This window comes from Artemia sp. Qi Xiang Cuo, chromosome 16, assembly GCF_049724085.1.
Source record: "Artemia sp. Qi Xiang Cuo chromosome 16, ASM4972408v1, whole genome shotgun sequence".
NCBI lineage: Eukaryota > Metazoa > Arthropoda > Branchiopoda > Anostraca > Artemiidae > Artemia > Artemia sp. Qi Xiang Cuo.
In genome coordinates, this window is record NC_142809.1 from 7,070,608 (window position 1) to 7,096,385 (window position 25,778).

Sequence of the window (25,778 nt, forward strand, 5' to 3'; positions counted from 1 at the left end):
AAAATCGCCAACATCAAGTTTTCTTTTCAAACGTGAAACATTGGATGCTGTTTGGGACTTGCCTAACATATTATACTCATGTTCTTCACTATAAGCCAAGTCACCAATTTTTGTTACTCCTTCAGTTGTATTCCATGCATTTAGCATGAAGTCGATTAGTTCTCCTGCTTCTACAGCCAAGAGTGGATGATAATCTTCTTCAGGAAATAGATAATTATCGAGAATCATAGCACTGACATGCATTAGTCCGTTCAATTTGGGAGTTGTAAGTACTTTCCGAGCTTCCGCACAATTCAAATCAACGTGATTATTGGCGAGAAATCGATTAAAATATTTACATATCCCCTCTCCTGCAAAAGGAATAAGCAAATTCTCTTTCAGTTTTGTATACCTTTCAGCTATCTGTGGTCTGATATAATTGATATACTCCTTCACGATGCTCATTTCAGTTGGACTGAGGGCTATTTGAACAGGCACTGCAAATTCTGTGACTCTCACAATGAAATAACCACAGCAACTACCCTCAAGCAACGCATCTGTAACATCAGAAACTCTAAGTGTTTTCAAAATTGAACGTTTTTGACCATTCTTGATACAAAATAAAGATATAATGTACCCAACAGCTATCTCTTCCAAGCTGTCCTCAATTAGCTTACCTTCAAGGTTGCGTAGGTGATTCAAACCCATTTCTTCTATTTTTGAAACTGCCTGTGCCCACCTTAAAGCAGTTTTTTTCACTTCAAAATTTAGGAATGGATTCCACTTCTTCGATAAATCAATTTCTTTTGTTTGATATCCCCGTATCTCTACAGAGAGGATATCAGTTTCCTCCTGAGTACTCTTATCAGTCATCAATGATTGCATTTTCAAAATATACTGTAACAAAAAAATTGAGAGCCCTTCGTTTTATAATAGCAGTGACGTCATAACCAAAATGAACGTCATGATCAATGTTCTTCTTCCACTTTATGATGTCATTAATTACCTTATTAGAAATATTAAGTTTAACTATTAGAAGTTGATTAATAAACCTAACGGGTGCATCCAAGTCGATCGCCCAACTTGATAGAAGGCGATTGCTTAACAATCGTTGCGATATAAAACAATAAGGACCAAAACCCACAGGCTATTTAGCACTACTTAATAATATACGGTAATTTATTATCAAGTTCACAATCAACACCATTTTTATACCAAATGGAATATTTCATTGTATGGATTTTTGTCTGCCATATTATATGGTGATTTTTATTTATTACTAACAACCTGGCCTGTCCGAATCCATTCTATGGATTATTGTATTGTTTTTTGGCTATTTTTCCTTGGGGATGGGGAATCATGTAAAGGTACGCTCTCGATTGAATGTTTGTTGCAGTTTCCAGGAACGTATACGAGAGGTGGGCTTTCAACCCACCACCCCTAAAATCCCAAGTTTTTTTTTCAAATTTCTAGCTACTACTTTTCCATAATATCAAATCAAATTAGTTTTTTCATTACTGTCCCCCAATCTTTTTAACTACCCCCCCCCCCTCTCCCATCCAAAAAAAAGTCTTTTTTACATACCCTGACTTTATTCATAGGGCCTAATTAATAAGGAATACCAATAATACCTTTTTCAGATTATACTTCAACTGTATGGAAATTTTTTACGCTTTTAAAGTACTAAGGACAGTGAAAATAGAATGCGACTGTTTGAATTAGCCAAGTAGAAAACTTGCATAACCACTTAAAAATTTGTAAAAATTTTGGGAATTCGATATTCAATAGAAAAATTACTCCTTGCAATAGAAAAAGCAAAAAGAATACAGTTTTTGGTAATAGCTGGCACCAAATAAAAAAAATGTGAGTAAAATCAGCAAAACTGATTAAAACTTAAGACGAACAGAAATTATTCCGTATGTGAAAGGGACTGTCCCCTCCTCAAAGCCCCGCTTTTTACGCTAAAGTTTGCCTCTTTGTCACAACTCTAATTTTTTTAAACAATAAAAAACTTTAGCGCAAAGAGCGGGGCGTTGAGGAGGGGACAGTCCCTTTCACATACGGAATAATTTCTGTTCTTCTTAAGTTTTTATGTTGCTCCTTACTTTGAGTTGAAAAAACTTGTTTTTTTATTTAGTCTTCTTTAAAGATGAAAAAGAAACCGGTTTCCACAAAAAGCTCAAAAACTTCCTTTATTTTCTTACATAAATCATTAGGCTGTGAGATACACTCTTTAGTTTATGAACAGCAATAAATAAATATTTATTTATTGTTCAGGGTTCACGTGCATTAAGCACTCTTTTGTATAATACCTTTTGGTTGATGCTTACACACTATGCATTTCTGCACAAATACATCCGGCTAAATCTAAGATGACCTCTATTCAAGATCGTATCCAGTATTTTTGTTCAGGGGGGGGGGGGTATTAAAAATAACTTAATAACCAATCAAAAATTGTCAATATAAGATAAGATTTGGTTTCTGAAAAATGGTTATCACAAACCCAAGTAGGTCAGTTAAATAAAAACAAAAAAACAAGAGGGTGGGAGGTTCAAACCCGGACCTCACCCTCGTGGATACGGCTTTGCCTCTATGCTATGAAAAGATACTTACCAGTAATGTAGAGAAGGATCTGAATTGGCCAAGCGAGAAAGCAATGTACAGAAACATGATTGAGTAGCTAATGAGAATAGTGAGGACGTCCGATTTGCTCTGCCTATCTAGTTCGTCCTTAATTGAACGTTCAGCGGCATAACCAACTTCCATATATTCTGGTTTATCGTTTGCAGTCCAATTTGACATCAGTGCCAAAAACCTATAAAATAATTGTAATGTAAATTGTGGGTCCGAGTTTAAACTAGGCAAATAACATAGGTGTGTTTAGGGCCTTCAGAAAAGGCCAAGAAATGCTCACTTGCATGATGAGCACCACTCAGCAAATGAGCTCTCTTTAACGAAGTCCTAACGCCCTAACCCTAAACGCGGCGCAGTTCGTCAGTTTACACGAAGAATGAATCATTGTGATGGGATAATTTAAATATCTCTGACTGACACTAACGGAAGCAGCTGAAATAAAGCTAAGACTCAAATTACGTCTTCAGCAAGAATATTCTTGCTGCCTACTTAACTCTTGCCTACGATTAGAGCTTCGAATTCCACACCAAGCAAAGATCTGAATCTAAGAAGGGCTTGTCAGATCGGTTGCTAGATCAGAGCCTTGGACATTGGAAGCCACTGAAGTAAGTACTCTGAATGTACTCGACCACGCAATGAGTAAAAAAGCGTCAATCGTGATTTCAACATCATGATATAGTCATGACGAAAAAAAACATCGGAACTATCATCAAGAATTGTGTGCACGAACACATCTAAAACACACCACCTGCAATGCAAAACGTAGATTGCCTGCGCTGAAGTAGACTAAAGGGAGGTTCCACTGATTCGGTCAACGATGGAAAGTCTGTAATCCCAATGAAATCGACCCCAGACCACGGAAAAGGATCTCGATTGCAGAAAGGTTGTTGTATGTTAGGAAAGCTTGCAGTCAAGGTCCTATCCCAAGTACAAGTAAGCAGAAGCAATTAAAATCAGTAAGGATATAAGTGACGTCATTCAGCAATAGTGTGTGGCTGAAATTTTCGAAAGTAGATGTTCTAAGACAATTTTATGTACCAGGAAAATCTGGTGAAGGCTGAGTGGTGCAGAGTGAACAATCTACATTACTCTGTGGACAAAACAAGCTTATGCTTGTGTTTCCAAGAACTAGTTTTCCCACTACCTTTCAGCGAATCTAGTGTCTGACTAACAAACAAGTATGTCTCCAATAAGAGAGTCATGCATACTCCCGCCATTTACCCGTGCCCCAGCCATTTAAACACTTGCCTCTCAATTTCTTGGACTATCAGTCTTGGCTTTTCTCTGTCTAAAATTAGCCATGTTTTAATGCAACCTATGCAACCTACTGCAAAATACTTGACAAACTTCCATTCAATTCAACTCAAGATAGTGTCTACCTTTCAGCAAATCTAGTCTGATACCTGGAATCTCAACTCTAAGAAGGTACAACAAAGGGATTGATAATATCCTGAGAGTCCTTCATCGTCATCTTGATCTCACCTTTGAGAATATAGTCATCAAGGTAGCAAATGAACCTCAGTTGTTTCTGATTCACTTCACAACAGACCTTGTTTAGGACAGCACCCCAATCTCACCCGATCCTCTTATGCTACAAAGCTGAGACGATGGTCTTTTAAAAAAAAATTCTTATTCAGCTCGTCCATCCATGTACATGAGGATTACACAAGACGAATTGCAAACCGAGACTAACCAATTTACGAATGGGCTCCTGAAACTCATTTGAAACCTCGTCAAAGGATGTAAAATTGAATTAGCTGGGCAGTATGTAGCACAGAGGTCGTTTTCGGGGAAGGCAGAGGGGGCGCTTGCCTCGGGTGCAGAAATTTCATGGGCGCAGAATTTCAAATAAATAATCTAACGCTTAGAAGCATTTTGTAATTTTAAAATTTTATTTTTATTAAAATACAGCAGAGGGCGCAGTTGGCAGTACTTATAAGCAAATTGAATCCAAAATTTTCATTTTTCCCATATCTTTTCCCATATTAAGTAAGAAAAGTCAGATATAAATAAATTATAATTTGGCCTAAAATTTCTTGGGAGACAGTGGAAGGGGGGGGGGGGCGCTCTAATCAAGATTTTAACCCTGGCACAAGAGAGGCAAGAACCACACTGATTTAGCATCACAAAAGACCGACAAAACCTTTAAAAAGAATATTTGACGTGGTGTTAGTGACACTCTTCTACAAGTGAATCCACCTACCCCTTCTCAGGAGCTTCCACTCCTGGTGTCCAAGTTTAATGCCAAAGAAAATTACGCCAAGATTACATGATTATATGTAAGATATACATGACACATGATATTCGTGATTACATGAGGAGGAAAATGTCTAAGAAAGAGCAGTTAAAAATAAGCAAGCACAATAAGTGTGCAATTTTTATGAGAGGGTGACATTAAAAAAGACACATGTTTGACCTGTTTGCCCATGGTAACCCATGGTTGGGGCTACCGAGTAAAGGACAAGCCATAGCTCATAGTTCATAGTAACAGAAAATTTAAAAGGCGGTTTGAAAAAAAAAAAAAAAAAAAAAAAAAAAAAAAAAAAAGGTCAAGTTTGAAAGAATCATCATTTCAAGAACAATAATTATTATTTCGACCAACCTTAGTGATAAAAGTTAATCGCGAAAACAAATTTATGGAATTAAAAAAAAAACCTAGAAACTTCCCTCATTAATACTTTTGTTAGGGGAGTGAGTGTTTTAATAGTATATGTAGGTTTTTGGGTAGGTTTTAGCCAAGGTTACCAAAAATCATTCCTAAGATCCAGTTTACATGTAATGCTTGCTTTATCACAGTATCATATTATACTTCAATAACTACTTTTAATGAATAAATTCCAAAAAAGATCATCTTACGTTGGGCAAGTAGTCACAAATCACACTTATAGCAAAACAAACCATCTTTGCAATGACTCAGCTCTAGTTCTAATTGCGCTGTGCCAACAAGTATGAGTAACTTATAAGAGTCGGAACTGGCGCTAGTGCCAGCAAAGAAAGACCCTCAATGCCATCTAGCGTTCGGCAACACTTGACATATTTTTCACTGTAATAGTAAGAGTAATTAGTTTAGTAGTAAGTGTTTGATATCAGTTCATGATAGAAAAACTATTACACAGCTTGAAAAAATACCAAATGTCGCCAAAAGCTAGAATACATTGATGGATTTTTTGGCTAACGTAAGCGCCAGTTTCCACTCTTATAAGCTACCCATACTTTATGCACTATCCGTAATGGCAAAAGAGATATTAAAGTTAGATTTTTGTAGTTATGACCCACCTTAAGATAAAAACAACGTGAACTTATTTACTTTTAATCGATAGAGTCTACTTATCTCACTAGCCATTGAGTATTACATACTTATTAATGTTTCTAACTTGCTACTTTTACATTTGTATATGCATTTGATTAAGATCTATAAAACGATAATAAGGAACCATACATAAGCCCTACAACACTTTGGGGGTTGCAACCCTAAATTGAGAAAAGGTTTTTTCCCGTTGTCTTCATTCATCAGAATACTAATGCCTTCTCCTTAACGTAGTTCTGACAGAAAATGGCAAATTCTGTCAAGCCAAATCAGCGGTGTGCCGTCACTATGTGAGTTTCAGTTGATGTTTTTGCAACCAAAATTACTCTTAGAAAATTTGTCTAAAGAAATAGACTCCATTAAATACTACTAAAAACATACAATTGCATTCTATTTGTATTCCTTCTACATGCACTCTATTGAAACAGGAAGATTCCTGTTTGAAACAGGAAGATATCCTTCAAACAGGAAGATTTAGTTTGTATGAAAAAATTTTGCCAAATTTTGCAGAAAAACAATTTTTTTAATTTTTATCCTGAACTTAAATGAATTCAATGATCTTCCACGTGAAGACCTTAAAAACAAGTGGGCGAAGCAAAATTCCACTCCAGTCAGAATCTAACTTTACTGACTCGAGGCGGTAATGCCCACTATAGGAACATGTGCTCGGAACACATGTTTTCCACTTGACTTTTACTAATTTTTTATTTACATAAATCAGGAAAAACAGCGGTGGTCAGTTACAAGGCTTCAACGAAGCCACAAAGAACAGTTTTGCATGGAAGCTCTTCTTGACAAAGCTAGGGAATAAACTAGAAGGAAATTACTGAGTTTATAGTAGAAAGTACTTGGGCTAAGCAAAGCTCCTTCCTTTTTTATGCTTTAGCATATAGAGAAGATGATTGTAGAAAGCAAAGCAAAAAAGAAAAAAGAAAGCAAAGCTAAGCAAAGCTCCTTCCTTTTTTATGATTTAGCATATAGAAAAGATGATTGTAGAAAGCAAAGCAAAAAAGAAAAAAGAAAGCAAAGCTAAGCAAAGCTCCTTCCTTTTTTATGATTTAGCATATAGAAAAGATGATTGTAGAAACCAAAGCGAAGCTAACAAAAAAAGAAAAAAGAAAGCAAAGCAAAGCAAAGCTCCTTCCTTTTTTATGCTTTAGCATATAGAGAAGATGATTGTAGAAAGCAAAGCAAATAAGAAAAAAGAAAGCAAAGCAAAGCAAAGCTCCTTCCTTTTTTATGCTTTAGCATATAGATAAGATGATTGTAGAAAGCAAATCAAAAAATAAAAAATAAAGCAAAGCTAAGCAAAGCTCCTTCCTTTTTTATGCTTTAGCATATAGAAAATATGATTGTAGAAAGCAAAGCGAAGCTAAGAAAAAAAGAAAAAAGAAAGCAAAGCAAAGCAAAGCTCCTTCCTTTTTTATGCTTTAGCATATAGAGAAGATGATTGTAGAAAGCAAAGCAAAAAAGAAAAAAGAAAGCAAAGCAAAGCAAAGCTCCTTCCTTTTTTATGCTTTAGCATATAGAGAAGATAATTGTAGAAAGTTTATCAGGCTCAGTCAAAAGTGCTAAAATCTAGTAGCTGCTTCGGGAAACGACCGGGCTTCAAACGTGTTTTGTGCCTTTTGAAAATAGCTAGACATTAAAGATACAATTCTAGAAACAATTTAAAATCCTTTCAAGAAATCAGAATCATATAAAGAATCTATATATATACATATATATATTGATGGTCCTAGGGACTAGCACCCCAAAAAACCGTCATTGTAAATATATTATACCTCTTTCAATACAGGATCATTCAGGGAATGGTCCTATAAACTCACGAGCACACAAGCGAAAAATATGTATGGCTTAAAGGGCCCTAGAAATCAAGCCCTTCCCTTCCCGTGAAGAGTCCACCTCTTTCAAAACTCAAAACACGAAACTGAACACAGAAATGTTCAATGAAAGATCTTAAGCCGAACTGGCCAGCCATGACAAAGAAACAAAGCGAGAAAACTCAATGAAGAAAACAGACAAAACGAGACTTTGGCCAGTAGCAAAAAAACAAAAACGACGCGGACATTTCGCCTGCATAAAAACGAGGCGTCTTCAGCGCAAAAGAAACAAACATTAAAAAAAAACTAGAATAAACTAAAAACACATAAAAAAAAAGCACTAAAATAAAAAAAAACACCCCTATTAAACTACAATTGTCGCAACAGAACCTCTTGGGTTATTGTTACTAACAGAGTTTTTTGGGTTACTGTTAACCCAAGTGGTCTGTTGCGACAATTGTAGTTTAATATTGATGGTGTTTTTTTCTACTTTAGTGTTTTTATTTTATGCGTTTTTAGTTTATTTTAGTTATAAATCTTAGGTAATTCAATGAGGGAAATGTGGCCCAAGTTAGTCAATACTTCCAAAAAGTCTAGACAATAACAACCCAATGAGCCTAGAATACTGACAATACCGAAACCAATGAGTTAAGTAAAGCAAATTATAAAGTAGAGTATTAAACAAGAAAAATAGAAAAATAAAGTAGACAACACGAAAACAAGAAACTGACAATAGTTAAGTTAAGTAAGTTACCTGGTCTAATCGGCACTTCCAATGCTGTATAATAGAAATCTCAAAACAAAAATAAAAAATATAAGGCAGCATCATTCAGCCAAGGGGGACTGGATCCCCCCTCTGCCCCCCCCCCCGCCATATTAAAATAAGTCAAAATATATTGCAAATATAAAGTAGAGTATTAAACAAGAACAACTCAGAACAGGACAAGTCAATCAAGGCAACTAAGCACAGGACCACTCAACATAAGCAACCCAACAATGCTAACTGAACACTGGTAACTTAACTTACCAAACAAAAATAAATAATAATAATAATAATACAAAAAACAGTTCAAGAAACTTCAAGAGGACGACTCATCCCAGCCATTTTTAAGCATTTTCATAAAAAAAAATCCATGTTTTCACTGAGAAAATGAAAAGACAATAAAATTATTCCTCTTTAACTTTGATAGAAACATTTTGCCCCCCCCCCCCACCTACATTTTCTGGAACTGGGACGTCTGTTTATTATCGACTACTATGAGTGTGTTTCTGTCTGGAATTATATTCCACATAATACTTATTTGACTTGTTCTTCCAATACTGTCTTTAGCACCAATATATTTATTTTTTTTTCTAATTTCTACTCTTTTCTTTTCCGTTGTTGCACTTCCCTTATCTCTCGCCTTCTCTGAATATTTATCCTTGCCTTTTTATTCCATCCTTTTTTATGTGATTGAAAACTTCGATTTGTTTGTTTATTTCACCCCGCAAAGGCTTGCTTCTGGGGTGAAATTTTGTCTTACACTGTTTTGTTTAGCATAAGGAATTCATTGATAGATTGAGAGCAATAACAACTATACGAAGCAGAGGGAAGAAAATTAAAGAATAAAGCTAAAGTTAGGAAAAAGTTGATGAAAACAAAATTAAAGTTAAAGAACAAGGACGAAAGCTAAAGTTAAAGAAACGCAACGCATATTACTAATGGCATAACTCAGATTCTCCCCTTTCTCATTTATATTTATTGTGTTTTTTTTTTCTTCTTTTTTACAAAGGAAAAAATAAACCTTCAATTCAATTTCCAATATATGAGCAAAAAAAAAAAAAAACAGACTGAAGTTTCCTTCCTCTTTCAAAAAGCGCAAGTTCTTCCCCAAAAAATTGAAGGAGACAGCGTTGAGAAGATACGACAATCATACATAAAATTCGGTGCGGTTAAGCAGCCTAACAGAGAAGACACTCCACATATGGCGCTTTGTCACACTGACGGCTTTGTCAGACATTCTGCCTCCATTTGGAAAAGTCTCCCAAGGGATGTTATCCCTCAAAACCCGTCTTATCATCTCTTTAAAAAGAAAGTTCAACCACTTGAAAGGAAGTCCTCGACCGCTTTTTAAGACCCTAAACCTCCATTTGGAATGGTCTCCCAAGAGATATTATCCCTCAAAACCCGTCTGTTTATTCCTTTAAAAATAAGTTCAACCACTTGAAAGGAAGTTTTCGACCGCTTACAGACCATGCACTTCCATTTGGAAAGTATCTCCCAATAGATACTATCCCTCAAAACCCGTCTATTCATGCGTTAAAAAAAAGCTAAACCATTTGAAAGCAAGTTCTCGACCGCTTTGTAAGAACCTGAACCCCCACTTGGAATGGCCTCACAAAGGATATTATCACTCAAAACCCGTCTATTCACGCCTTTAAAAGGAACCTAAACCATTTGAAAGCAAGTTCTCGACCAGTTTTTAAGACGCTACACATCCATTTGAAAAGGTCTCCCAAGAGACGTTACCCCTGAAACCCTGTCGGTTCATTCCTTTAAAAGAAAGTTCAAGACGCAACTCTATTGATAAAATCTAGGTAAATAGTTGGATAGTGGCATATAAAGCTCTAAATTGTAAGCAGCCAGGCATCGGGGATTTGGTCATTAAAAGGAAACTACTTACTTCCCCTCCCAGTCAGTAGCTTTGAAATCATGATCCTCAGTTTTGAAGTTATTTACTGGAACTGTAATAACAATCGCTGTTGCATTCATAAACTGTGCATTATCAGCAGTAATCTGTCCTTCGCCAAGGAAACCTCCAAGAACCACATACGGAAAAACTGGACCTCCGTAGCTAGCCATGCAGCTGGCGGAACCAAAATTACCATCAGAAGGGGATGTTGGGTTTCTAGGGGAAAAAACAACCAGTAAATTTTTTGAAACAATGAACCATCAAATATGAAATTAAGGCAAAAACTATAGATAGATAAGACTTATTCATATTCAGTAAACAAACAATAATAAGCAATAAAAGCGTATACATCCTTACACCTCTGCAAGTTCATACACCCCCGCTAGTTCATACATCCCCGCAAGTTTATACACCCCCGCAAGTTCTACGGCCAAGTTTTAACAAAGAAATAAAAGATAAGGAACACGGAGAAACAGAGGAACTACTTATAATATATCTTGTGACTAAAGTAAATTTCGTTCTTTTTACAGGCTTGAAATTTCATACAAGAAAATCAACAAGGGGGAAAATATTGTTTTCAGTTCTTTTTACTGGCTTAAAATTTCACAGAGTAAAACCAACGAACCAATCATGCTTTTAGAAGGCGGGGGTATGAAATATAAAGGCAAAAAACAACATAAATGCATTTATTGAATATTATCCGAAAAATGATTCAGATGTGAATCGCACGGCGCAAGGTCTTGTTTTAATTTTTCTTTTTTCTACAATTTTTTTTTGTTTTTATCTGATGTGATTTAATATTAAAGCATTTAATATAACTTTAATGCCAGTTAGTGCGTGCTGGGAGGGAGGTGTGCTGTAAAGTTGACTGTTGTCCATCATGGCATGGACTTTAAACAAATTATTTAATAGTCAATGGTCCAAGCCTATTTCCTCAATAAACGTACGGTTCGAGAGAACGAGATTTGATTAAAACAAGACTCTTCATTCTACTCGTATGGTTATCTTTTGGTCCAAATCAAATTTTGAGGGAATCTCTTTAAGAACATATGAAAATTTCAAGATTAATAAAGTGAATTGATGCTAAATTTAAAATTTAGCGCCTGTCTTGGGCACAGAAATTTTGGGAGCACAAAATTTCAAATAAATAATCTAACGGTTATAATCACTTTTTATTTTTTTATTTTATTTTTATTAAAATAAAATAAAGGGCGCAGTTAATAAATGAGAGTAGTTAATATATTGTTAATTAATTAATAAAATACATTAAAAAGTAAAAATAGTTAAATAATAATAATTAAATTAAAGCAATAATAATTTAAAAATAAATTATTAATTAATTAATAAATTGAAGATAATTTTGTTAATAAATGAGAATAGTGTTAAGATTTGGCATGCAAGTTTTTGAGAGACAGAGGGGGGGGGCGCTAATGAAGATTTTGTCCCAGGTACGAAAGAGACCAAAACCGCCACCGGCCCAACCTGCAACCATGTCTCCAGAAACCACCGATAGGGTCGAGGTAAGTTTTATCTGACATTTCCATCCGTTTGCAGGAATATAATTAACCAACAGATCCCCAGTCTGACGACACCCCTCCTGCGTCTTTTCCGGTGTCCGTCAAGACTAGGTTGGCAGGACCGTTGTCATACTTTTATAGCGATGAGGCCAAGCAGTTGGATATCTTCCTGAAGTTCAGGAGACGGCGAAGGTGCCTATTAGGGGGACTAATAAAGAAGGGCTTAATAAGGTGTACAACCCTTAAGGGCCTTATTACATCGATTAAGACAGGGATAAATACCCCTTACAATAAAAATTTGACTATACTACAATTACTACTGCTACTAACAATTCAGTGCGGCAGCAAGCCGCCTGAGACTAACAGAACTACGCACGCTCCTCTTCCATCCCAATCTACCTCCCTCTTTACACCCTCCCAATAAGTTCCTATTTCCCTAACTCGAAACATTCTCCCACCCCACTCGGAGACGACCTTCTTTTCTGCCTTTTGTAATTTCTATGTCAATGACATTTTTGTCACTGACATATGTCTATGACATTTTGACACTGACATATTTTAATGACATTTTGTCACTGACATATGTCTATGACATTTTATCACTGACATATGACTATAACATTTTTGTCACTGACATAAGTCAATGACGTTTTTGTCACTGACATATGTCAATGACATTTTATGTCAACAACATTTATGAACGACTATTTTTAATTGCAAAAATTGATAGAACTGTAATTTTCCTCTTTAAAATATTTTCAAAAGCATCATACATATGAAGATATAGGTCATACCCAAAACTAGGGAAAAGTAAAATAATAGACATTAATACTCACGTGGTACAATACTCAATATGATTAAGATAATCATAAACATCGCCTGTAGCTAAAGGGAATTCTGAGTTTAATACCTCTTTGCTTCCCTGGAACCATCCTAGAGGACTCTGTACCGCACAAGTATCAAAATCCGGAGCCATTGGTTTGAAACATATGTCCCCTAGTTTCGTACCAGCATCTCCAACTACCTATAAAAACAATAATAAGTCAATAATAAATTAATTAATACATACTAGTAAACTTAAGCTGTTATAGTTATTATATATAAAATATTATAATATTATAAAACGAAACAATAATAAAAAAAAGGTCTTAGAAATTATTTATAATATTATATATTATAGTATATAAAATATAGTTTGTGTCATATTTGCTTTAAAGTTACTTTATGCTAAATGCCGACATTAACATATAATGAGAATTAAAACATATTTTTTATCACTTTAATATATTTAATTTTATTTTAGTTTATTTTAATTTAAATTATTTTAATTATTTTAATTATTAATAGTTAATTATTATAAATTATTTTAATTAATAATTTAAATTAAATAATTTTAATTATTTTAATTTAAATTAATTTATTTAAATTCAATTTTAATTTTTTTTTTATTTTATTAAGTAATACGGTATCAGAGTTGCATGTAAGATAAATTTGTTAGAATGTAGCCTCGGATGTAGCAATCTTGGTCAAACATGATACCATTGAGAAGGATATCAAAGTCAATCAACGTTCCATAATTGTTCATTGGGCCGAGGGAATGCCGACTTCCACCATCTGGTGAGTGCCAAATATGACACAAGTGTACCAAGCGTGGCGAAATTGTGTCAACCGTTATGGAGACTATGCCATGCGTGGCGGAAGTGTGCGGCATATGAGCTGCTCCAAGATGTACATCAGTTGGTGGAAAATGGGCGATGCCTCGCACTGGTTAAGACACGTGACTCGTATTCAAGACACCAAACCTAACAATATTAGGCAAATACTCAATATCCCTTTTCCTTCCCATCTGTGGTTGCATGATGTCACTGTTTAACAACCAGGAAGTATAGTAAAAAGAATAATCAAGGGTTTCAATTCCAGCCACTTTTTTTGGAGAGCCTGCAGTTTAAACGCTAATTCCAGAACACACTCTATTTTAAAATCTTACTGAAGGAATTTTTGGTCTCTTATATATTGGGAACTTGAGTAATTTAGAAGTTCAGTAACTAATTTCGTCAGAGCAATGGCAGCATTTGGGGGGGGGGGGGTATTTCCCATCTTGCACTTTCATTGGAGAAAAATCGAAAAGAACCCAAATTGCCTTCACAGCTAGATTAAATAAAAAACTTTTTTTTATTTCATTGACAAAGGATTAAAAGAAAAATATTCCCCCATCCTTTATTTTTTATGAATCTGCACCCCCCGGTTGGATATATTTTTTGGAAATTTTTTAAAGTGGATTACACACTTTAGAAACCAAGTCAGGTCGCAGAAAAGTATTTTCAATTCTAGGCAATATTTGAAATACATGGTATATCACAAAAAAGCAGGTTTTTTCACTGAAATATATTAAATTTCGTCATGTAATATAGCATCAATGTTGCATAAATGATAATTTTGTTATGAAAAATTTATCTTGGGGAAACACGGTATCATTGGGCAGGGGTGTCAAAGTTACTTGATTCGTATTCGGGATACTCAACATTGTAACCAAGGCCGTATCCAGGGGGGTTACCAGATTTACAGGGGGTTAGGGGGATTACCCCCCCCCCCACCTCCCCTAGATCTTGAAAACACCTTTTCAGTACATTTATTAAAGAAAAAGAAAAAAATCATTGCCCCCTCCTACATTTCCGTGAATTGGCACTTAAGGCAAACGCCCGACGTCCTCCCTGCCATCTGTGTATGGCCATGAGACTGCCTGATCCCACTGCATAACAATCAGGAAGTATAGTAAAAAGAACCCTTCCATTAAATCAAAGAAACGCATTGACGTCAACAATTCGAAAATAATAGCACATGACAACCCAAGTTCAAAATGTAATTTTTCATGGTCATCACATAATAACCACATATTTCTCAGTCGGTTGACTGACCGGCCTATATAAGTTACAAAAAGGGAAAAAAATTCCAAGCTAACCGTAAATAAGACCTTCAGTTTATTGTATACAAACAGCCGGTTTTACCGGCAAGGGCAAGTTCAACATGATTATCCAGGTTTGTAAGATCATCAGATGTTTAATTGCATCAGATGATGGGGCGGAAACAATTAAACTTGGGTATTTATTATACGGTCATCACAATGAAAACCCGTATACGGTTGTACCACATATGGTTAATGCGGCCTTGCTATATCAATTGGCGAAGTTCCAAAAATTACCACATTTGGCCTGTACCCTACCTAGAATATTTACTAGAACTACATCATGGATGGGAGGGAGAGGCAAGGGAAATGAAAATAAAAAAAAATGTATAAAAACAGGAATAATGAGAAATATTCCCATTTAGATCTTGCTTAAACAAAGCTCCAGGTAGCACTTGTGTTTTTTCTAGACATTTTTTGTGCCATTTTTTCATACCTTCGGGAAGTTCGTTTGCCAAAATCGAAGCACTCAGTGAAGTCAATTAAGGGGGGGGGGGCATAAACTTCCCCCTAGATTATTTTCACCCCCCTAGAATTTTGAAAAATGCCTCTTGGGGTTATTTTCATTGAAAGCTGCTTTTTTGGTATTTTCATCAAAAAAATTGAAAAAAAAGACATATTTGCCCCCACTTTGAACATTAAAGATACAATTTGCAACCCCCCCCTTTTATACATTGGTACCGCCCGAAGCGCTTCTATTGTTTTAAAACAAGCTTTGTGTTTCATTCAATGTAATTAAAGAATAATTAAGTCAACAGTTTAAAATCGACACAAATTCAAATGTCAACTTTTTTTTTTGACAGCACATGTGGGAGGGGCTAAACTCACCTACCCTGATAACGGATTCCTTTTGATATTTAACATATAACCTAACCTTTAAGATCATCGGATGTTAGTTGAATCAGATGATACAGAAACAATCATGCCATGTTTCATAATACAATAAAAAGCAATCCAAACACGTTATATGGCTGCACCATATATAGTTATCAGCCTTACAATATCAATTGGTGAAGTTCAAGTTTCCAATATCTTCTTTTTGATTTGTTGCTTCTGAAGCAGAATATGTACCAAAGGCTCTCCCCGGAAGTCAATGGCATGGCGTAGATCCAGAGTCCCTAGGGCAGTCCAAATTATTGCCCCTGACCCTTCTATTGAAAAACTGTCAGGGCAGAGCAGGGGCGGATCCAAGATTTTTTTAGGGGGGGGGGAGCAAAATATGTTGATCCGATAAAAAAAAATTAGAGGGGGCGCAAAATATGTTGATCCGATAAACTTGAGTTAATTAAGTAAATTACACTACTTTAGACTATGCTAGGGGGGGGGAGCGGCCCCAGGGATCCGCCACTGGGGCAGAGGATATTTTCAAATTCACTGTTAAATAAGAAATGATATTGGTAAGCAGGAAAGAAAAGGTTATATTTTATAAATAAATATTCTTAAATATATATATACACGAATAAAATAAGTAAATTTTATAATAAATATTTCGTATAATTACGAAATATTCTTCCGAAATTAAAAGTCCCTCGAGTAAAATTCGTGCGTAAGTGCCTGATATTGGCATGTGGGCAGAGGAAGGATAGAAAGGAAATGTGGTCACATGAATTTTAAATAAAATAAAGCTTTAAAAATTAAATCAATAATTTAATTAAACGTTTAACAGTCAAATCATACACAAAAAACAAATTACTAAATGTGACAGGCTTGTCAACACATTTCTATTTTCAAAATATTTTGAATTTTACTTTTTCAAATCTGTCAATCTTACTATCAAGTGATATGAAGTCATATGAAGTGGAATCTCTTTCAACAGATAATATTGGAAAGATACTGAACCGTAAAAGCAATTGATACACTTGGGAAAGCGCCCATCTCCTCAGTGCTCGGCCACGACCCAGAGAAAAAATAGATAAATTATCTTAAAAATAAAGAAGGGGGAAACTTCTCAACTGAATAACTCAGTCTTTAGATTCTCAGGTTATGTCAGTGGTTTCTTCAAATTGGTCTTATTTATTCTTCAGTTAATTATATTTCTTAGAAACAAAATTTCTTATTTTTAACAATCTTTTCTTAATTAAGGAAAACTCCCAACCAATGATGTTGCCAATGTTATATCAATTCTATGATATGTTTTTATGCTAATTTAAAATATAAATTCAATCTTTAAAAATATCTCTCAGCCAAAAAATCCTATAATTGACAATTCCAAGATGTCTGCCATTAAATTTACGATCTAAATAAAAAGCACGTACTGCTGATAAATTTCATCGAAATTGCAAGTTCTACTATTAAAAATTACAATATTATGAAAATCCTGTTTACGAATTTCGAAATATGAAGATTTATGTACAATTCTTGAGTCAAAATGAAAGTTCTACAATCTGTTTTGTAAAACATCCAAACCTAACGTTAGATTTTTAAGCACAGTTACGCACAATTCTTGGGTCAAAATGGAAGTTCTAGAACTTGTTGCAAAACGTTCAAACCTAACGTTAGAGTTTAAGCAAAATTATTCACGATTTTCTTGAGTCACAATGAAAGTTCAACAATCTGTTTTGCAGAACGTCCAAACCCAAAGTTAGATCTTTGAGCAAAATTATAAACACTTTTTTAAGTCACAAAGAAAGGTCTACAGCTTGTTTTGGAAAACGTTCAAACCTGAAGAAGATCTTAAAGCAGAATTATGCACAATTTTTGAAGTCACAAGGAAGAAAGATTTTTCAAAAAGTATTGTGTGGCTGGGATTATCAAATATATGGCTAGCTAAAGCAGAATCAAAGGAGTTATTAGAATTATTAGCAATTAACGCTTTGTCTATGTCTTCTTTATACTGGTGTATCCGTTTTTCTAGATTCTGATGAGTTCTGCCAACGTACTCTGCTTTAGCTAGCTTTAGCTTTAGCTAGATTCTGCTTTAGCTAGCCATATATTTGATAATCCCAGCGACAAAATACTTTTTGAAAAATCTTCTCTCATTAGTAGTGATTTGGGGATAAAACAGGTGGTCCGGGAATCAATCAAAATTAGGCTCAAAATAAATAAAAATATTTCCTTAAATAGGGACTTAGGAGAATATTCACTGAATTCTTTATACTCAAATTTAATTAAAAATGATCTAACAAAATATTTTATTAAACCAATTGACAATAGTATTGAACCCGTTAAAAAAAGGCCTTTAAGACTAGCTGCTAAAAAAGTAAGATTAGCTTTGAAAACTTGCAGTTAATAATTTCATTTTATTTCGTTTGAATGAATTCATCCTCTCTCATCATTTTATTTATCAGTCCTGGTTGAACTTCGTTGAAGTAAGGATACTGGGGTTGTTTTAAAGATTTTTTAAAAGCGTTTTTTAAAACGCATTTTTAGTTTAAACTTCGTATTTTAATATAAGTTTGTTTTAATATATATTTTTTCTTTAATGTTGTGCTGAAGACGGCCCTTGGACATAGGGCCGAAATATTCACCGATTTAAATTGCACTGTCTTGGAAAAAATTTCCCTATTGTTTTTAAGTTGTGTTTGTTTGATCCTTGAAGTCACAAAGAGAGTTCTACAGTTTGTTTTAGAAAACGTTCAAACCTAAGTTAGATCTTTAAGCACAATTATGCACCATTCTTGGAGTCACAAAGAAAGTTCTAGAGCTTGTTTTGTAACACGTTCAAACCTGAAGTAAATCGTAAAGCACAAGTATGCAAAACAAGTATGCAAGTATGGAAAACGTTCAAACCTGAAGTAGATCTTAAAGCAGAATTATGCACAATTTTTGAAGTCACAAAGGAAGGTCTACAGCTCGTTTTGGAAATCGACACAATTATGCACAATTCTTTAAGTCACAAAGAAAGGTCTACAACTTATTTTGGAAAACGTTCAAAAAGTTATATATTTCAACACAATTATGAACAATTCTTGAAGTCACAAAGAAAATTCTATAATTTGTTTTGTAGAACGTCCAAACCTAAAGTTAGATCTTTGAGCAGAATTATGCACAATTTTTTAAGTCACAAAGAAAGGTCTACAGCTTGTTTTGGAAAAAGGTTCAAGCCTGAAGTGGATCCTTTAGCACATTTATGCACAATTCTTGAAGTCACAAAGAAATATCTGCAACTTATTTTGGAAAAACGTTCGAAAAGTAAGATCTTTCAGTAAATTATGAACAATTCTTGAAGTCACAAAGAAAATTCTATGATTTGTTTTGTAGAGCGTCAAAACCTAAAGTCAGATCTTTGAGCAAAACTATGCGCAATTCTGGAAGTCATAAAGAAAGCTCTACGGCTTGTTTTGGAAAACGTTCAAACCTGGAGTAGATCGTAATGCACAATTTTTGAAGTCACAAAGAAAGCTCAACAACTTGTTTAGAAAAACGTTCAAACCTAAAGTTAAACTTCAAGCATAATTATGCACAATCCTTGAAGTCACAAAGAGAGTTCTACAGTTTGTTTTAGAAAACGTCCAAACCTAAGTTAGATCTTTAAGCACAATTATGCACCATTCTTGGAGTCACAAAGAAAGTTCTAGAGCTTGTTTTGTAACACGTTCAAACCTGAAGTAAATCGTAAAGCACAAGTATGCACAATTCTTAATGTCTCAAATCGTTCTACAGCTTGTTTTGGAAAACGTTCAAACCTGAAGTAGATCTTAAAGCAGAATTATGCACAATTTTTGAAGTCAAAAAGGAAGGTCTACAGCTCGTTTTGGAAATCGACACAATTATGCACAATTCTTTAAGTCACAAAGAAAGGTCTACAACTTATTTTGGAAAACGTTCAAAAAGTTATATATTTCAACACAATTATGAACAATTCTTGAAGTCACAAAGAAAATTCTAAAATTTGTTTTGTAGAACGTCCAAACCTAAAGTTAGATCTTTGAGCAGAATTATGCACAATTTTTTAAGTCACAAAGAAAGGTCTACAGCTTGTTTTGGAAAAAGGTTCAAGCCTGAAGTAGATCCTTTAGCACATTTATGCACAATTCTTGAAGTCACAAAGAAATATCTGCAACTTATTTTGGAAAACGTTCGAAAAGTAAGATCTTTCAGTAAATTATGAACAATTCTTGAAGTCACAAAGAAAATTCTATGATTTGTTTTGTAGAACGTCAAAACCTAAAGTCAGATCTTTGAGCAAACCTATGCACAATTCTGGAAGTCATAAAGAAAGCTCTACGGCTTGTTTTGGAAAACGTTCAAACCTGGAGTAGATCGTAATGCACAATTTTTGAAGTCACAAAGAAAGCTCAACAACTTGTTTAGAAAAACGTTCAAACCTAAAGTTAAACTTCAAGCATAATTATGCACAATCCTTGAAGTCACAAAGAGAGTTCTACAGTTTGTTTTAGAAAACGTCCAAACCTAAGTTAGATCTTTAAGCAATATTATGCACCATTCTTGGAGTCACAAAGAAAGTTCTAGAGCTTGTTTTGTAACACGTTCAAACCTGAAGTAAATCGTAAAGCACAAGTATGCACAATTCTTAATGTCTCAAATCGTTCTACAGCTTGTTTTGGAAAACGTTCAAACCTGAAGTAGATCTTAAAGCAGAATTATGCACAATTTTTGAAGTCACAAAGGAAGGTCTACAGCTCGTTTTGGAAATCGACACAATTATGCACAATTCTTTAAGTCACAAAGAAAGGTCTACAACTTATTTTGGAAAACGTTCAAAAAGTTATATATTTCAACACAATTATGAACAATTCTTGAAGTCACAAAGAAAATTCTAAAATTTGTTTTGTAGAACGTCCAAACCTAAAGTTAGATCTTTGAGCAGAATTATGCACAATTTTTTAAGTCACAAAGAAAGGTCTACAGCTTGTTTTGGAAAAAGGTTCAAGCCTGAAGTGGATCCTTTAGCACATTTATGCACAATTCTTGAAGTCACAAAGAAATATCTGCAACTTATTTTGGAAAACGTTCGAAAAGTAAGATCTTTCAGTAAATTATGAACAATTCTTGAAGTCACAAAGAAAATTCTATGATTTGTTTTGTAGAACGTCAAAACCTAAAGTCAGATCTTTGAGCAAAACTATGCGCAATTCTGGAAGTCATAAAGAAAGCTCTACGGCTTGTTTTGGAAAACGTTCAAACCTGGAGTAGATCGTAATGCACAATTTTTGAAGTCACAAAGAAAGCTCAACAACTTGTTTAGAAAAACGTTCAAACCTAAAGTTAAACTTCAAGCATAATTATGCACAATCATTGAAGTCACAAAGAGAGTTCTACAGTTTGTTTTAGAAAACGTTCAAACCTAAGTTAGATCTTTAAGCACAATTATGCACCATTCTTGGAGTCACAAAGAAAGTTCTAGAGCTTGTTTTGTAACACGTTCAAACCTGAAGTAAATCGTAAAGCACAAGTATGCCCAATTCTTAATGTCTCAAATCGTTCTACAGCTTGTTTTGGAAAACGTTCAAACCTGAAGTTAGATCTTTAAGCACAATTATGCACAATTCTTGAAGTCACAAAGAGAGTTCTAAAGCTTGTTTTGGAAAATGTTCAAACCTGAAGTAGATCGAAAAGCACAATCATTCAAACTTCTTGAAGTCACAATAAAAGGTCTAGAACTTGTTTTGGAAAACGTTCCAACCTAAAGTTAGATTCTTAAGCACAATTACACACAATTCTTGAAGTCACGATAAAAGGTCTACAGCTTATTTTGGAAAACGTTCAAACCTTAAGTTAGATCCTTAAGCACAATTATGCACAATTCTTGGAGTCCAAAAGAAAGTTCTACAGCTTCTTTTGGAAAACGTTCAAACCTGAAGTAAATCGTAAAGCACAATCATGCACACTTCTTGAAGTCACAATAAAAGGTCTAGAACTTGTTTTGGAAAACGTTCAAACCTAAAGTTAGAATCTTAAGCACAATCCCACACAATTCTTGAAGTCATGATAAAAGGTCTACAACTTATTTTGGAAAACGTTCAAACCTAAAGTTAGATCCTTAAGCACAATTATGCACAATTCTTGGAGTCCAAAAGAAAGTTCTACAGATTCTTTAGGAAAACGTTAAAACCTGAAGTAGATCGTTAAGCACAACATGCATAATTCTTGAAGTCACAAAGAAAGGTCTAAAACTTGTTTTGGAAAAATGTCCGAACCTAAAGTTAGATCCTTAAGCACAATTATGCACAATTCTTGAAGTCAAAAAGAAAGCTCTACAACTTGTTTTGGAAAACGTTCAAATCTAAAGTTAGATCTTTAAACACAATTATGCAAAATTCTTGAAGTCAGAAAGAAAGCTCTACAACTTGTTTCGGAAAACGTTCAAATCTTAGATCTTTAAGCACAATTATGCACAATTCTTGAAGTCGCAAAGAAAGGTCTAGAACTTGCTTTGGAAAAATGTTCAAACCTCAAGTTAGATCCTTTAGCACAATTATGCACAATTCTTTAAGTCACAAAGAAAGCTCTACAACTAGTTTTGGAAAACGTTCAAATCTAAAGTTAGATCTTTCAGCACAATTATGCACAATTCTTGAAGTCACAAAGAAAGCTCTACCACTTGTTTTGGGAAACGTTCAAATCTAAAGTTAGGTCTCTGAGCACAATTATGCACAATTCTTGAAGTCACAAAGAACGTTCTGTGTGTCTATATGAAAGGTCTTGTTTAGGAAAACGTTAAATCTTAAAGTTAAATCTTTATCTATTTTATTCAATACAGGAGAAAGCCATAGGCTTGTCACAATAAAGCACAATTAAAATAAAGCACAACTTGTCGCTTTAAGCACAATTATGCACAATGAAGTAAAAAAGAATGCTCTATGTTTCTATGTGAAAGGTCTTGTTTAGGAAAACGTTCAAACCTAATTAGATCTTTATGCACAATTATGCACAGTTCTTGAAGTCATAAATAAAGTTTTACAACTCGTTTTGGGAAACGTCTAAACCTAACAAGCAAAAATATGCACAATTCTTTAAATTCCAAAGAAAGTTCTTAAGCTCGTTTTGTCTCGTCGAAGACGAATTTAGACTCGTCTTGACAATTTTCAATACTAGGGGAAGCGGGCATGGCACCTCAACTCCAAGGGGTTTTCCTTGCTAGAGTTTAATATATATCTAAAAGTTAATAGGGCTGCTGTTGATGCCAAAATGTTATATGAAAACTATGAATTGACAAGACCTTCCATTTAGAACAGGGTTTGGAAAGCGGCAAAACTAAAAATACGTCATTTTTATCATATTAATACATTATTATTCATTACTTTATTAATTACATTGTTTAATATAATTTTATTCAATGTGTATTATTTTAACACAACCGAAAAACTGATATGGATTATTGTAGCTATTAGCAGAGACAGGCACATGCGTAGAAAACCAAAAGATCTACATGCACCTGGTTGCGGAGGATAATCTCTTTGTAGATAGTTTATTCTTCGTCTACTTTAGAACAAAAATTTCAAAAAGAGTCAAAACTCTCCAATATTTTGCTTTGCGGGTGTTTTCTTAGGTTTCCAAATAAAATTTTTAATTTCAAGATGGTTCAAAAGTTTTTAATTTTTGTTTTAAGTATCGTGTTCAGGGATGTATCCAGGAGGCCTAGGAATCTCCTCCCTAGGCCTAAACTTCGAAATTCCTTCCGTTTTAAACCCTGGAGGATTTCACGCAACGTTTAACTCTTTTCAACTTTTCCTCGCGGTACTTATCTTCTATTGGTCTCACATTCGGATTTAGCCTTAGATAACATCCAAAAATATCGTGAATTATTGAGCGCTTCTTATAATTTAAATTTTAAAAAAAGAAAAAATTACTCTTTTCTGTTTTTGGGCCCCAGCCCCCCCCCAAAAAAAAAACCTGGTTACATGCGTAATTGTAATCTCACTTGTATCTCATTTTTGCATACAAATTTGTTTTATTATATTTTTAATATTTTCTGAAAAATATCTGAAAAATGAAAGGACTAGTCTTACCTCCTCTATTCTCTTCTGAAGTTTCAGCACCTCGAACATAAACTCTTTCCGGAACACAGGTCCATACCAATTGACTACACCATCGCTTGTGGTACGATTGAACTGAAAAAAAAACTTATTAATTAATAGGTATATTTTCCTGCAAATCTAGGACATACTAAAAAAAAAAATGACACAAGTGCTTCAATGTTGAAAATATCCAAGGAACATTATGAAAATTATTAAATATTTTTTTAGAAAAGAATCTAGAAATGTTCAGAAGTTGAAAATTATTCAATACAGTTAAATTAAACATCGGCAATTACATGGGAGCTTCGGGGGAATCACCTCAAGCTCTCAAGAGTTTTATTATTCTTATGACTATTTTTTTTATTCTGCATCTAGTATACCATTGTTGGCATTTCTTTTAGAATAACAATTATTTGGTATTGTACTATGATTAATTAAAAAAAATAAAAACCGGTACTTACATGGGAGGGAGAGGGGCTTCAGGGGCATATACCTCCGACTCCCAAGAATATTATGATTCTTCTGATAATTTTCTATATTCTGGCGTTTCTTTTACACTGCCACTCCCCGTTCTCAAAAACGAATTCCGGTATGCGTCTCAGTTCAAAAGCAAACTGAATATTCTAAATAAGAATAGGAAAAGAAGAAAAAAAAACTATCTCAAAATTCTTCTCTGAATTACAAGAAAAAAAAAATCAGAACTCTTAGTATTTCTTAACAGCAGATAGAACAGAATTTAGTGACACAAAAGCCCAAGAATCGTGGTCAAATTAAAAAAAAAAAAAAAGACTTCCATATAAGGATAAATTGGCACTAAGGTATAACATTACCTGATTAACAGGACACTTTATCCCTAATATTCTTAAAACCCATTTCCATGTTCCATATTCATCGTCGGGAGCTTCCCGACTATCTTTATACCTCGTATATCTTTCCTTAATGAAAAATTTCTTATTTGCTCATTCTCCCAGACTTTAACCCCAAAACAATTCATTCCTTAAATCTATTCATTCACTCTAAATTTAATTTCTTTGTTAATGGAGTCTATATCAGTGGTTTCAAACCGATTTTGGGCCATACCCACCTACAAATTTCTAAGTCCTGACGCCCATATACTACTACTACTACTAACAACTCATCGCAGCACCAAGCCACCTGAGGCCAACACAGCTACGCATTTTCCTCCACCAACCCAATCTATTCAAAGCCTCCCTTTGTACACCCACCCATGACGTTCCCATTTCCTTTAAATCTTTCTTTATGACGTCCTCCCAACCCAGACGAGGACGACCTGCTTTCCGTTTAGCCCTAGATGGTTGGCCGAAAAGAACAATCTTCAGAAATCTGTCATCCTTCCTCCGCACAACGTGCCTTAACCACCTCAACCTTTCTTTCATTATAGCCCTAGAGAGCGGTATTGAACCACATTTTTCGTATAGCCTATTGTTTGAAATACGGTCAGTCAGCTGGGTACCCAGATCAATCCGTAAGCAATTTTTCCCGAAAACATCTAGCAAATCGTCATCCGCTTTTCGGAGCGTCCATAGTTCAGAGCCATATTTGACCACTGTCATCACTGTAGCTTCTAATATTCTAATCTTGGTTTGCAGACTTATCTTCCTATTCTTCCAGACATTTTTTAACTGTGAAAAAACACCCTTGAATAAAATAGAATAGAATAAAAATAGAATAGCCTTGGCTATTCTATTTTTAACATCTTCACTGCTCCCACCATCTTTACTAATAATATTACCCAGGTAAGTGAAACTTTCCACCTAATCAATCTTTCCGTTACCCAACGTCACCTTTTCATCTTCACTTATTTCTAGCCTTAATGACTTAGTCTTCCTAACATTATTTTTCAAACCTATTCTAGACGCCTGAACTCGCAAAACCTCTAAAACTTCATTCATTTTCCTCACACTTTCATCTAGGATGCTTAAATCATCAGCATAATCCAATT

General features: G+C 34.5%; 1 protein-coding gene across 3 annotated transcripts in view; it reads right to left on the reverse strand.

The window, feature by feature from the left end:
* LOC148942518 (NPC intracellular cholesterol transporter 1-like) overlaps positions 1-25,778 on the reverse strand; it is a 179,094-nt gene that overhangs the window by 55,844 nt on the left and 97,472 nt on the right. For all 3 annotated transcript variants that reach the window (XM_089102558.1, XM_089102556.1, XM_089102557.1), the window contains 4 exons: positions 23,807-23,908; positions 12,769-12,956; positions 10,407-10,631; positions 2,593-2,794 (listed from right to left, as the gene is read on the reverse strand). In XM_089102558.1, the coding sequence (XP_088958684.1) occupies positions 2,593-2,794; positions 10,407-10,631; positions 12,769-12,956; positions 23,807-23,908 (717 nt within the window). The remainder of the gene's footprint in view (positions 1-2,592; positions 2,795-10,406; positions 10,632-12,768; positions 12,957-23,806; positions 23,909-25,778) is intronic.